Raw genomic sequence first — 14,184 nt, forward strand, 5'->3', positions numbered from 1 at the left:
GGCCCTGTAAAGAAGAGAGTGTTACTTATCTAGCCAGACAACCAGAACACTAAAGAGCCTTTTCCCCTTTAACTATTTCTGTGTCTTGGTCTACCCTCTCATCATCATTAGTTGAAGCTCAGTCCCAAACAATACACCAGGACAGGACTCCCTTCATATATGTTACAATATATATATATCCTAAAACACCCATGAAACAGGGCCTAGAGCTAAAATGCATTAGACCTCCACCAACGTGCCTCAGTGCTATGTCTCCAGCCTCTGGATTCAGGTAGAGCACCTTCTTTTCTGGTTGCATTAGTAAATCAGCTGGATGGGCCTATCTGGGACAGGAGTTTCTCACTGTTAGCATGGGAGAGGTAGGAAATCTTGTGGGATTGAGAACATTTTGTTAACATGGATCTCAAAAGGGCAACTCAGATAAAAAAATGAAGTTATATTTTTGTTTCATTCTCCAATTACTGAATGCCTTTACCGGTATAACTGGAAATCCTCTTCTGTAAAGACTTCTTGAATTTTATCCCCAAAGTATCTACAAAAACAAGAGAGAGTCTAAGAAGAGGGATTATGAACCCGATTGTTTGACATTACCAATCTGCATCTTCTCATCTGCATCCCCCATCTATGCTTCATCTTTTCCACAAATATTCAATAAATTAAACTTGATACAAAAGCCCCACAAACCTTCCCACTGTTTGAATGTGATGATTAAAGAGATGCACAGCTCCTAAAGTGTTGTTCTAAGATGTTACTAAAATAAAAAGGGACCCAAACTCAATAAATATTGATAGCATTTACCAGGCAAAGAAAATATTCCTTAAAATAAGAACATAGATTTCTCCCTTTTAAAAGGCTGATGCAAAACCCTGTGTTTCTTCTACTATTGATATAGCTATGGACTTAGAACTGCACGAGAGTAATTTGTTATCCAGTATTACACAAAGGTAAATCTTACAAATGAAATTACTAAGAGCCCAGTTCAATAACAATTATGTCAGATTTGGTGCCACAGAAGCTTTTACAGGGTCTAAGAAACTATTGACAATCTATCAAATCCCTAATACATGAGTCCTTATGCACTTTGAGAAGGTAGAACACCCAAGTTGTGCAGGAGGCTAAAGGAGAGACAGTAAATCATTGTCCCACTTTACCTGTACAGATTAACAAAATGCTTCCCCACTGAAAGAGCTCCAGAGTGCAAATCCAAGATTGAAGCCTGGGAAAGGAGACAGAAGTAAAAAAAAAGTGTGGGGGGGGGAACACACTGATAAGCATGGAAAAGCTTATGCCCTTATTTAAATCATCTTTCTCACAAACTATCCTCATTGAATGCTGTTTCCCTCACTCTTCCAAACAGAATTATTTGTTCCCCAACAGTCAGATACACAATGCTAAATGCTATTCTCTTGTAGGTCTTTCATTTAGATACCAAATTGATAGGAGCCTTAGAAAGAGAAGGCATTGGATTGGGACTCCAGAGATTCGAGTTCAAACCTGGTCTTGCCACAGACTTCTTGCACAATCTTGGGCAAGTCAGTCTCTCTGTGCCTCAAACCCTCATTTGAAAAACGGAGATACCTCCTCTTACTCACAGTGGCACTGAGAGTATTAATTCATTAATGTTTGTGAGGCACGCAGATATCAGTGATATGGGCCATAAGTACCTACACAGAGAAGCATTGGTATCTATCCTCTCCATACCTTTTCTTCAGTTAAACCTTTTCTTTTCCCTCCCCTCAAAACAACAGTAAATTTTATTTCCCAGGAGCCTCTCCCGCACCTCACTCACATTGATAATATTGTAAAATTAAACAGAGAAAATCTGTTTAAGACAACAGTTATTGATGTGAAGCCAAAAAGTTAATTCCTCCTAGAGCCAATGGTAACTATTGCATTTCTAACATTTTAGTTATTAAAAATAAAAGACCTAGAAGGTAACTACAATTTTTCTCCGCAATCCTGAAAATTCAATCTATTTCCTCAGTCTGAGTCAAGCCATCAGAAACTCAAAACAGATGATGCCATCTCATCAGCTGTTGCCATTCCACTAGTATCTCAGGAAAATGTTAAACAGCAGCTTCTAAAGTTAGATATTTTTAAATCAGCAGGTCCAGATAACTTGCATCCAAGAGTTTTAAAAGAGGTAGCTGGGGAGCTCATTGGACCATCAGTGTTGATCTTCAACAGGTTTTGGTGCACCGGGGAAGTTCCAGAAGACTGGAAGAAAGCCAATGTTGTGCCAATATTTAAAAAGGGTAAATGGGATGACCCAGGTAATTATAGGCCTGTCAGTCTGACATCAATCCCAGACACTGTAATGGGGCGGCTGACATGGGACTCAATTAATAAAGAATTAAAGAAGGGTAACACAATTAATGCCGTTCAACATGGGTTTGTAGAAAAAACAGTATAAGTTAGTTTGACAGGATCTATCTTGTTGTTTGAGATTACAAGTTTGGTTGATAAATAATAATGGTGATGTCATTCATTCAGACTTCTGAAAGGTACCCGACTTGGGACCACACAACATTTCGATTAAAAAATAGAATGATATAAAATTAACATGGCACACATTAACTAGATTAAAAGCTGACTAACTGATAAAGTCTCAAAATGTAATTATAAACAAGGAATCACCATTGGATGGATGTGTTTCTAGGGGGCTCCAGACAAGGATCCGCTCTTGGCACTACACTATTTAGCATTTTTATTAATGACCTGGATGAAAAAGTCATCACTGATAACGGTTGCAGATGACAAAAATTGGGGAATACTGTGTCCAGTTCTGGTGCCCATAGTTCAAGAAGAATGTTAATAAATTGGAGAGAGTTCAGCAAAGAGCCAAGAGAATGATTAAAGGGTTAAAAACCATGCCTCGTAATACTAGACTCAAAAAGAGCTCAATCTATTTAAGCTTAAAGAGAAGATTAAAAGGGATGACTTGAACACAGTTTATATGTGCATGGGGAATGAAGTATTTGACAATGGCTCTTCAGTCTAGCAGAGAAAGGTATAACACTATCCAATGGCTCGGAGCTAAAGCTAGACAAAAATCAAACCGGAAAGAAGATGTAAATATTTAAGTGAGGATAATTAACCATTGGAACAACTCATAAAGGTTCATTGTGGATTCTCCACTGGTAATTTTTAAATCAAGATTTACTTCTAAATCAGAATACGTTTAGCCTGCATCAGCTGAACCTGATTTAAAAACAAGAAGGGTTAGGGGGGAGGGATAGCTCAGTGGTTTGAGCATGGGCCTGCTAAACCCAGGGTTGTCAGTTCAATCCTTGAGCGGGCCATTTAGGGATCTGGGCCAACAATTGGGGATTGGTCCTGCTTTGAGCAGGGGGTTGGACTAGATGACCTCCTGAGGTCCCTTCCAACCCCGATATTCTATGATACTTTGCATTTATTCTATGATGATTCTATGACTCAACTAATGTAATTTTCAGTGTAGGCAGGGGTCCAACTGGCAAGAGATAGTTAAATGAGCTGACATCCTTTGATGTGTAACATTCTTAAATATTCTCACCGTGGAATCCTGCCCTTCTCAAAATGATACATACATGGTCTCTTTGCTACCTGTGTGACAGGACTTGTGACCACTCAAGTTGTTTGGATAGGTCACAGGCAATGATGGTCATACCACTAGGTGATCTGTCCATACACAATGTAAACTCCATCTTTCCAGCAGGATACATCCTAGTGCTCTAATGGCCCTTCTTCATTAGGCAAGATTCCACATTTTTATCATTACATGTTATTTGAAGTACAAAGATGCCATATCTAGATGACTGAGCTATCTAGTGGCAGCACGGGATATGGATACACAAGACTGCTGACCAGTCTAAGCTAACAATGCAGCTGCAGGGTCTCCCCCAGCCTCATGGCAAGGTTTTGCATCACTCACCATTCCTCTGGGACCATGCTTGGCAAGGACATCATTAATAGCCACATGCAGCCTCTTAGCCAGAAAGCGTTGCTGCAACCAGGAGTCTTTGAATGCTCGGGGTTGAAATGGGGGAATCCCAATGGATTCTGCTTCAGCCCCCACACTGAGGAAATATCCTTCTTCCACCATCCATCTGTGTGTTTTCCCCAGTCTCTTAAAGTGCATACATTATCAAGCTATTAAAATGGACACGGCCTGGAGTGCGCAGACCCCTCCTCCCTTGTAGCCCCCCAAAAGCATTTAGAGGACTAATGCAGACAAGTCATCCTACCTCAAAAGTCACCCAAGGAGAGCTCCTGCAATAAGCTTTACTCAAACCTCAGTGTAATAGTCTTATTTAAGACCTCAACTTCTGTGCAACAATCTAAGGTACAGCCGTAATTGTGAAGTTGCTACAGAAGCTCTGTAATGGTTGTAAGCATTTTTATAGACAAGACCAGGAAATGTTATAACCAAGAATGGCAGGACATATAGTTAAATAAGTAGGTTTAATTTAAAAAACTCCTTTGCTTCCCAACTTCAATTTACCCTAAGCATTCATTCAAAATACCAATTTTCCTCTTGCTTCCTGAAGCAGCATGGGCTTGCAGCAATGCAGGGGATCCAAAATGATCAGTCCCGCGAATGAAAAGGCAGCGGATGGGCTCCCAAAAAAAAGAAAGATATCCATGGCTGGGAAGACAATGGCTGCAATATGAAGCCTGGAAAGGCAGATGGAGGAGATTGAAAAGAAGCAGGGAAGAGAATGAATAGCCTTCAGCACTGCCTTAGAGAGGGAAAAGAGATTGAATGCCAGAGGCATGCAAGGGCTCAATTATATATATACACAGGGCTTCTATTGGTTCAATTGCTGTCCTGAAAAGAAGCTGAATCACAGCTATTTTCGCATAAAGCCATCTGAGAACATTAGGCGCTTATTGGCCTTTTAGTACCAATTTTTACACTTGGGAAGTTAGCGTGGAGGAAGACTACGGCAACACTACACCCAAACAAATCTCAGCACTCTGATCCAGATACGTCACACCTCACTTCAGCTCAACATGCCCAGCATGAAAGCCTTGATAAAGCTTGTACAGAGATGGCAGAACAACTGCTAACACTATCCACTCACCTTTTAAGAGTGATTATAATAGAACAATTTCCCTTTTGCCATTGAACAGAATTTCTACTAGAAGATTCTGGACTTCCCTTAAAAGAATGAAGCACAAATTTAGACATCTTCATATCCCCAAGCCTTGTTAGTAGTTTCTTTGTCTATCATCCTCATATGGGAAGACAACATTGAACTGGGATTAGCAGAAAGATCAAGACAGGTTGCAAAAGGTGTAGGCAGGCAGGCATCAAGGAGAGCCAATTTTAGCGCTTTCAGAGAATTAAGAAGCACCTCAGAGGTGATCAGTTCAGCTTTCAGAGCTAGAAAAAAGGCTGGTGGAGTGTGCTTGAGCAGGCGAGCCATGGAAACAACAGGTTTCAGAGTAGCAGCCGTGTTAGTCTGTATTCGCAAAAAGAAAAGGAGTACTTGTGGCACCTTACAGACTAACCAATTTATTTGAGCATAAGCTTTCGTGACCTTCAGCTCACTTCATCGGATGCATTCATGGAAACAACAATGAGCCAGCAGTGGAAGAATCCAGACAATTCCCTCTAATCGACAAGGGAAAGGAATAGTCCAGGCAACAGCAGGATATAACTGGGAGGGACATAAAGCAAGATGGAAGATGTACACTGCCAAAAGTGATGTGGCAGCTACTTACAAAGGGGTAGTAAGATGCTTAATATACGTGAAGAACCAATTTGTGACCTGCAGGCAATGTAAGGGACAAGAAATGGGGAAGAGTATTGTTTATAGGATGCAGAGTCCCTGCCCCATCCCTGGGAAATAAAGAGCTAACAGCAACTCAGGGGCTATAAAGATACTCCAGGGCCATGAACCAGGAACAGAGAGACAACTATGAGAGGAGGAAAAGAGACTGCTCTCTGGTGTCTCTGCACAAATGCCAATAGCACCAGTAATCAACAGGATGAGTTTAATTTACGTTGGAGAAAAGTTATGAGAACAGTAATTACGGAGCCATGAAGGAATGAATCACAACTGGAACATTAAACACAAGTGGGAACACAGTGTAAGGGAGGCATAGAAAAGCCAAGGTCACTGTCTTTGTAGAGAAGCAACTAAAAACTAAATGAAGGCAAGTGGCAATCATGCCAACAAGAATGACAATAAAATAAAAGAATGATGAGCATAGCTATTTGAGAATCAGTCTGTAGGGAAATTAATCATGGTTCAGAAGCAGCACATAAGTGGGTGAGGTTCTCTGGTCTGTGTCATGCAGGAGGTCAGGAAAAATTATCGTAATTGTCCCTGCCAGCCTTAAAATCTATGAATATTTATCCATGAATCATTACTGAGGGAGACAGGAGAAAAAGCTTAGCACCATAACTTGGTGACTTCAGCAATTCAGAAGTTTGCGGGGAATTTCTTAACATATGAGGGTGGAAAAGTCAAGTCTTACACTTAAAATTCACCAACAGAGGGGAAAAGGATAACAGACATAAAGGGAGGAGAAACTGACAGGCCAGAGAACACCAATTCTTTGAGTTTAGTACAATAAGTCATGATATCGTGTCCAGCCAAAAAAATACCCTGAATCTCAGTGACTCTTAAACTAAAAGGCATGGCAGGCAATATCAGGTGTGTCTAGCTGTGAAAAAACAATGAAGGGGTATAGAAAGTTAAGAGAGCTGGAATAGAGTCTACATCTTAATATGAAGCAGGAGGACAACTGCAAACTGTGGAGAGATCAGTTTGGCTAAAAAGAGGTCTAAAAAATTAAAAAGGGTTTATATGAAAGATTTAAAAGTTAACAGCTATCCAAAGGACAATGTGCACAACTGGACAGAGTCATCCAACACACCTTATAAGCCCTAAGAAAATTTAAGAAGCAGGCTAATTCAAATCCAGTCCAACATGCATGCAGTTTTTTGGTAGGCAGAAAGAACAGCTAGATGAAATAAAGTGTAAAGCAGTCTCTAAACCATCAGGAAAAGAGGGTAGGATGAAAGGCTCTAATGACATAAGACACTTTTGTCTGGACATCACCAACATCAGACACAACACCTCATAATCTGGCCTAACAGCTGAGAGCTTTTTGGCTAATGGTGTGGGAAATGCAAGCACAAGCATTAAGTGAGATGGAGCAAAAAGACAGGGCAAAGGTAGAGGAAAAAATGCTTAAGAGTAAGAAAGTGAGAGTTAAAGAACTTATGTCCATAGGCCTCCCCTCTACTGACATGAAAAAGGATGGAGTAAAGCTTCAGCAAATCATCATGAAGGCAGATGACTCAAAGTCTCAGTCCACTGCAAAAAAAATAAGTCTGTGGTGAAAATAAATGAGATTGCATTTCAATGGAGCTCTCTGGGTTAAGGGACCAGTGCGAGAATACATCCTAGGATCAGGCCTGCAGTCAGGAGACCAAGAAACCCAAAGTTGGGGAGGAAGATGGGGGCTGAGGACACAGAGAACTCCAGGTTAGGAATAAAATCACTTTATGGCAGGACAATGAGGGCACCAACTTGATGCAATTCTTTGCAAACGACTCACTAAAGCTAGCAGCACTTGGATAAGGGACATTTACACTTGCTTCTTTCAAGTGAAGCAATCTGTTACCAATCTACTGAAAAGCAAGAGCCGCCCCCAACATTCAACATAATTTGAGTTGAAGCAGCCCACAGCCAAACTGTTTCTCTAATAGCTGCCAATCAAGATGATATGATTTCACATAAGGCAATTATTCTTCATGCTAGAAGAGTCCCTTGTCCTCAGATAAATCAGTAATCCAGTGAATGCTCCCTTGGCCAATTCAAAGGGAATATATGTGCCTAACTTTATTCAAAACTGTGCCCAAATCAACTGTTACATCAACACAAAATACAGATCCACAACACAATGGTAGCTGATACAGTAATGAAAGAATGATGAGCTTTACACGAGCAGAGTTGGCATTCATTGATAATGAACTCAATGTTCCCTTCAGATACAATAATAAAATACTGCCTCAAAATGCAGGGCTGTGAGGAGGATTATACAGTGCTTTGATCACGTAACATACTATATAAATGCTAAGTGTTGTAAGTATAGCATAAGTGGGAATACTTATGTAAAATGCAAGAGGTTCAGTGGGCTGCCCCATCATCTACTGCTCTATGAATTATTTTCAGAGCCCTCAGAACCTTCCTTTCACCTAATTAAAATAAAAATCTTACAAAAAGTGACCAAGGAGGAACTAGGAAATAATTCCAGGTGTGGGATCTTGGGCACAATGTAAAACTAGATCTACAGCTGAAGTGAAGGTTGCCTTCTTCTGAAAGACAATCCAAATACCATTTCTATTTCTACCTAAACTTAGTATCAAGGAAAGCAACATATTTTGTGGGATGATGACAAAACAAAGGAGCTACTGACTCCACAATATATCTCAATCAGGTTCAAATATAATCTGGAAAAACTTTTAATGATAGCTCATACCTACAAGGAATCCCTGACTTTCTTGCTTTAGAATGTGTCTGTACATTAAATAAAGATGCTATGTGTTACTTGAAGCAAAGAAAGGTAGGTGATGTCAGATACTTTTACATCCTCTGCCATAAACTAGTGTACATATATAAATGCAGAGCAAGGTTAGCATATGTTCTAAGGAATAGATTGGAACTGAGAACCCCGCCCCCCCCCCCCCGGATATTACATTCAGTTCCACAGTTGCATTAATTTATTCTACTGCCACCAAATCCATCTTCATTTCCATGCCGTCCACCCCCACAACACCCAGCTATGGATCAAAGTTGAAAATACTCATTGGGAAACGTTTGTTGATCATTATTTTCTATCTCGATTTAGACAATAGGTTTTTCATTATGCTCTCCAAATGGCTCAGCTCCACTCCCCAGGCTTTGGCTCCCAGCTCAGAACCTCCTTTCCTCCCAAGTGCACCAGGGAATAAGGAAGCTTGTAGCCATCGTATTTCCCCAGGCCTCAGCTACTGCACTCTTTTCCAGGATGCTTAGCTCATCAGCCCACATTTCTGTCTCCCCCATTCCCTAGCAACAAGCTGAATTCCATCCCTCTCCCCCAACCCCAATACATTGCTACCTGGCTTCAAAAAACAGCATCAGAGACATGCACTGTAATCCAATTAACTCCCTACTGTGGGGAAATCTGCAGAAGAAGAGACAGCTACATGCAAATCCCAGCAGGGCAGCAAGACAGCTATAACAAATGTTTTGGTTCATGGTTGAGGTTCTCTCTGCAACCACAAGGTCTAGAAATAATTTCATATTTTAATGAAAGCTGAGACTCTGGAGCACAATTCTGCAGCAGTGGGGTGAATTCTGTGGCAAATTCCACAACTACTAAATCGTGGGATACACAGGACCTTGAATAAGAGGTTTCCTATCTTTTGTTACATGCTTTGGTAAGCAGTGAAATAATTAAGAATTTTGTCTTTTAAATTGTCATTGCTGGTATCTGAGTTAGAATCCATTGAATGATGCATCCTATGAAGTGAGCTGTAGCTCACGAAAGCTCATGCTCAAATAAATTGGTTAGTCTCTAAGGTGCCACAAGTACTCCTTTTCTTTTTTCATTGAAATGAAGCAGTTCACACCTAAGAGTTTTTGTTTCAGGGTCTCTGAAAAGTTGGGAAGGCATTTCTGCATTGGTTACACTCAGCTTGTGTTTTCAAGGTTTTCTTCACAACCATAAACTGGAGATTTATGGGGGAGGGTTAAAAATGAAAACTGAGACTTTAGAGGACAAGTGAGAAGCCCGTTTACATTCCCTTAGACAGTTCTTTGCACCCCACCCACAGGGATACACCGACACTCGGGGAAATTGGCTTTAAAGCAAGAACCTTGTCTCTCAGGACCAAATCTTTCCATCTTTACTCAAGCAAACCTCCCAATAATTTCAATGGGGACCTTGCTAAAGTAAGGATTACTGGGTTTTTGCCATTAGAGAAAAAGAAAATTTTTGTGGCAAAGGCTAGGTTCCAGATTAGTAGATTGGAACTGTATGATTGAATCATATTACATAGAAATAGACATCCAACAGAAGGAAACCTACATCCAGCACCTACTCATAAAAAGGGTGGACAGAAATGGGATACAGAAGGAAAACAAGCATTACACCAAGCTTTTCCTTGCTTTGACTAAAACAAGACAAAATGAAGTCACTTATTCAGTAGTTAATCAAACTATTAATTTTGTAGCTGCAACTATATTTCTACACTGCGAAGGACAAAGACAAATCCATAGATCTGAGACAGACGTGATGATCTGAGTGCTTATATAACTCACACACCTCCTTGGGTGTGGTGTTCTGCCACATCTAGTGGCACCCAGACCACTTAGAGAGAGAGTTAAATGAGTCTGCTCTACAGCTTTAGCTAAGAGCAAATTGGCTTTTAGCTCTTGCGGTAGAGGCTCATGCACTAGGCTCCAGAGGTCCCCGGTTCAATCCTGTCTGCTGACGACCGGAGTCTGTCGGCATTACACTGAAACAAAGTCTGCCTGAAAAATAAAGGAATCTTTGGTAAACATATCTTGCATTTCCACAAGTCTTATATGTCACTCCACCTGTGCAAGGATTGTGACTGGAGAGTTGTGGCACATGGTTAGTGAGAGAAACTGAAGGGAAAGTAAACTGGGATTACAAACAGCTGAAAAAAGTCAGGAAAAATAAAGGCCACAACAGCCAAAAGTAGCATAAACTGCAGGAAAAAGCAAATGGTATTATTAGTCTGAGTGAATAAGGGCTTTTTTTAAACTTTAACATTTAACTCCTTCCCCTCCTAACTTCATCGGATGAAGTGAGCTGTAGCTCTCGAAAGCTTATGCTCAAATAAATTTGTTAGTCTCTAAGGTGCCACAAGTCCTCCTTTTCTTCTTCCCAGATGAGTGGTTGTTCTCCATGGGGTTTTGGGGAAGTGCTCATTAAAGGGCTGCTATACTGAGGCCTCCTAGGAATAGACTTGAACCCTTGATTTAGAAACAATTTTTGTTTGTGTGTCTCATTTCCCTCATTCCTTACTGACAAAGATATCTGCATGAAAATGACAGAAGAGTTTCTCAAAATTCTATCAGCTCCTTGCTCATTTCCTTTCTAGTCCTAATTCAGCAGAAGACAAAAGCAGGTGCTTAACTTTAAGCATGCAAGTAGTCATACCAGGCTTTAACAATCACATCATCATCTACCACAAACTGGGATGTCACAGACTACCAATATAGGTGGGGAATAAGCAGCCAACTCTTCAGAACTAAAGATTCTATTCCTCACACAAATATGCTGAGGAATAAAGAGAGAGGGAAGAGAAATGAAAGGGAATGTATATCAAAGGAAGAGAATTGTTTTTAAACAGAATGTTTTTCAAAGGTCTTCTTGAGGCACCAAATATGTTTCATGTTACCCCAAAACTGATCTAAGTTTATTTTAGAGGCACAGTTTTGAAGAACCAGGAGTCAGAGGTCAATGCACCACTGCTATAGTTAATAGCATCCATAATCCATAGCATACTACCATGCACCAGAGTGCAGACTGTTACAAACTGAACAACAGGGAATGAGTAAGTTATAATGCAAATGCCATGATCTTTACTATTGAGAAAGACCAACATTTCCATGAGGAGATATTGACAAATCAGGGTGGAAACCAGAGGAATTATCCATCCTACTTCCTCCCCTTGCCCCCTCCCACAAATGCATTTAAAACCTGAAAATCTTGCCTGGATAACAGAAGAATGAAAAAGGAAACAGGATGCTGCTCACCCCTCCATCAGATCCTCCCAAGGACAGTCCCCTCTCCGCTATTCTGCGGGTGAAACAACAGTCTCAAATTAGAACTACAGCAAGACCTCTTTGTCCTTAACAATATAATTTACAATGTACAGCTGTCGGATAAATATTAGCCAACACAACATATGTAATGTGCATTAGTGAAGAGAGTTGTCATTTGCTTGAAATCCTTATGGTCTTGCAGTTACAAGTCACAAGCAGGCAAATAAACCCATGACACCAAGAAGGGTAGAACACTTGCTTGCAAGAAGGTGGCTGCAATGGGGGGCATTCTCAGCCCTCTTGAGGGAATCCCAAAGACGCTTATAAAAAATTTTTTAAAACCTGGCTTCCAAAGATATCCTGCCAAACAGGACTAATGTGAAGAGGCCTACATTTCGATTCTAAGAACAATAATACAAAATCTCTACATTATACTGGAGTATCAAAAACAAGAGACCAAAATTTGAAAGGGATGGACCTTTGACTCGGCTGTTGAACAAGCCATTACAATATGTGAGGACTAGGATCGATACTAATCGCGCATCCGCATGGGGCTGGGAGTCTAAAAGCTACGTCTACACTACAGACCTTACAGCAGCACAGCTGTACCGCTACAGCTGTGCCGCTGTACGGTCTCCCAAGAAGCTGCTCTATGCTGGTGGGAGAGAGCTCTCTTTGCCGGCATAGTTAAACTGCCCCCAACAAGCAGCAGTAGCTACGTCAGCAGGAGAGAGTCTCCCACCGACGTAACACTGTCCACACCAGCACTTCTGTCCGTGAAACTTACGTCAGATGGGGGGTGGGGGAGGGAGGGAGTGTTTTTTTTCACACCCCTGACCTACAAATGTTTTACTAACAAAAGTGCTAGTGTTGACATAGCCTTAGAAGCAGTGTTCTCAGTCAACCCATAGTTTATAATACAGACCACATCACTCAGACAGCCCCTAGTGTTTGGTTACTGAAAGCAGTTGGTATTCAATTAGGCTGTTCACCTGCCTAGCTGTGTCAAGTTGAAGCATCTCTTAGCACTTGACCAGAGCACCGCACATTGGCGTCATAGAAGAAACCATCTGCCTTACTGCATTTTGTTAGCTCTAGCTCATAGCTCACAGCAGTTCATAGCTACTAGTATGCACAGAAAGGAGATGGGTTACAAAAAATGGGGGAAAGTCTGATCAGGAACAATGGAGCAAATGAAAATCTCTAATTCAATCCAGGACAATCCCATATTTCCTTCCACTGGGACATGAGTCTTCCAACCTCCAGTGAATAAGACAGAGTCTGTCCCAGATGACTAGAGCAGCCAGTTCCAAAATAGAAAAAGACTTTGGAAAAGATTTTAGCACCCTGAACTGTTAGCCTTCATCCTCAGCTAATAGCCTTTGCACCAATGACATGCTGTAAACACTTCCAGTGTAATCCCACTTGCCTCTAGTCCAACGCGACTAAGGTAATTTTTTAAGGCTAAAAGAAAAATTACCTACGGATTCTTTCAGCTTCCTCCCTGGTGATTACTGCGTCTGTTATGCCTCTTCCACACTTTCTAGGAGTACACCCTGGAGATGGACAATAAAAGGCAAAGACTACATTACAAAGAAGCACACACTGAATCTCAATATCCCACCTTCCAATTTCTGTTCTCCTTGAAAGAAAAAATTTGACAGGATAAAAATATTTTGAAAACAGATTTCTTGATCTGATTACTACCACCTACCTTATATCATGAAAACTAAAACCAAACCAAATTTACATTTCATTTTGAGTCCTAGTTCTCATACATGAGCAAAATGTTTGGGTTAAATACAATGCAAGGGAATGCCATGCCCTTAAAAATAAACTATTACAATTAACATGAAAACAATTCCTGGAAACATTTATTTTGCTCCTAGATTTCTGTAAAAACAAGCTTGTTAAAAATAAAGGCTTACACATTGACTTATATCCCTTTACTAATCTATCAAAATAAACAGACTCAGTGCAGTCTGAGCCCTGGTCTACATTAGGATTTTAGGTCGAATTTAGCAGCATTAAATCAATGTAAACCTGCATCCGTCCACACGATGAAGCCCTTTTTTTCCAACTTAAAGGGCTCTTAAAATCGATTTCCTTACTCCACCCCTGACAAGTGGATTAGCGCTTAAATCAGCCTTGCCGGCTCGAATTTGGGGTACTGTGGACACAATTCGACGGTATTGGCCTCCGGGAGCTATCCCAGAGTGCTCCATTGTGACCGCTCTGGATAGCACTCTCAACTCAGATGCACTGGCCAGGTAGACAGGAAAAGAACCACGAACTTTTGAATCTCATTTCCTGTTTGGCCAGCGTGGCAAGCTGCAGGTGACCATGCAGAGCTCATCAGCAGAGGTGACCATGATGGAGTCCCAGAATCGCAAAAGAGCTC

General features: G+C 40.9%; 1 protein-coding gene across 1 annotated transcript in view; it reads right to left on the reverse strand.

The window, feature by feature from the left end:
* Positions 1–14,184, reverse strand: part of OGFOD3 (2-oxoglutarate and iron dependent oxygenase domain containing 3) — a 127,455-nt gene that overhangs the window by 95,188 nt on the left and 18,083 nt on the right. The window contains exons 3-6 of the mRNA XM_073311041.1: positions 13,264–13,339; positions 11,775–11,817; positions 1,152–1,216; positions 476–532 (exon numbers count right to left, since the gene is read on the reverse strand). Of these exons, the coding sequence (XP_073167142.1) occupies positions 476–532; positions 1,152–1,216; positions 11,775–11,817; positions 13,264–13,339 (241 nt within the window). The remainder of the gene's footprint in view (positions 1–475; positions 533–1,151; positions 1,217–11,774; positions 11,818–13,263; positions 13,340–14,184) is intronic.

This window comes from Lepidochelys kempii, chromosome 14, assembly GCF_965140265.1.
Source record: "Lepidochelys kempii isolate rLepKem1 chromosome 14, rLepKem1.hap2, whole genome shotgun sequence".
In the NCBI taxonomy this organism is placed as follows: domain Eukaryota; kingdom Metazoa; phylum Chordata; order Testudines; family Cheloniidae; genus Lepidochelys; species Lepidochelys kempii.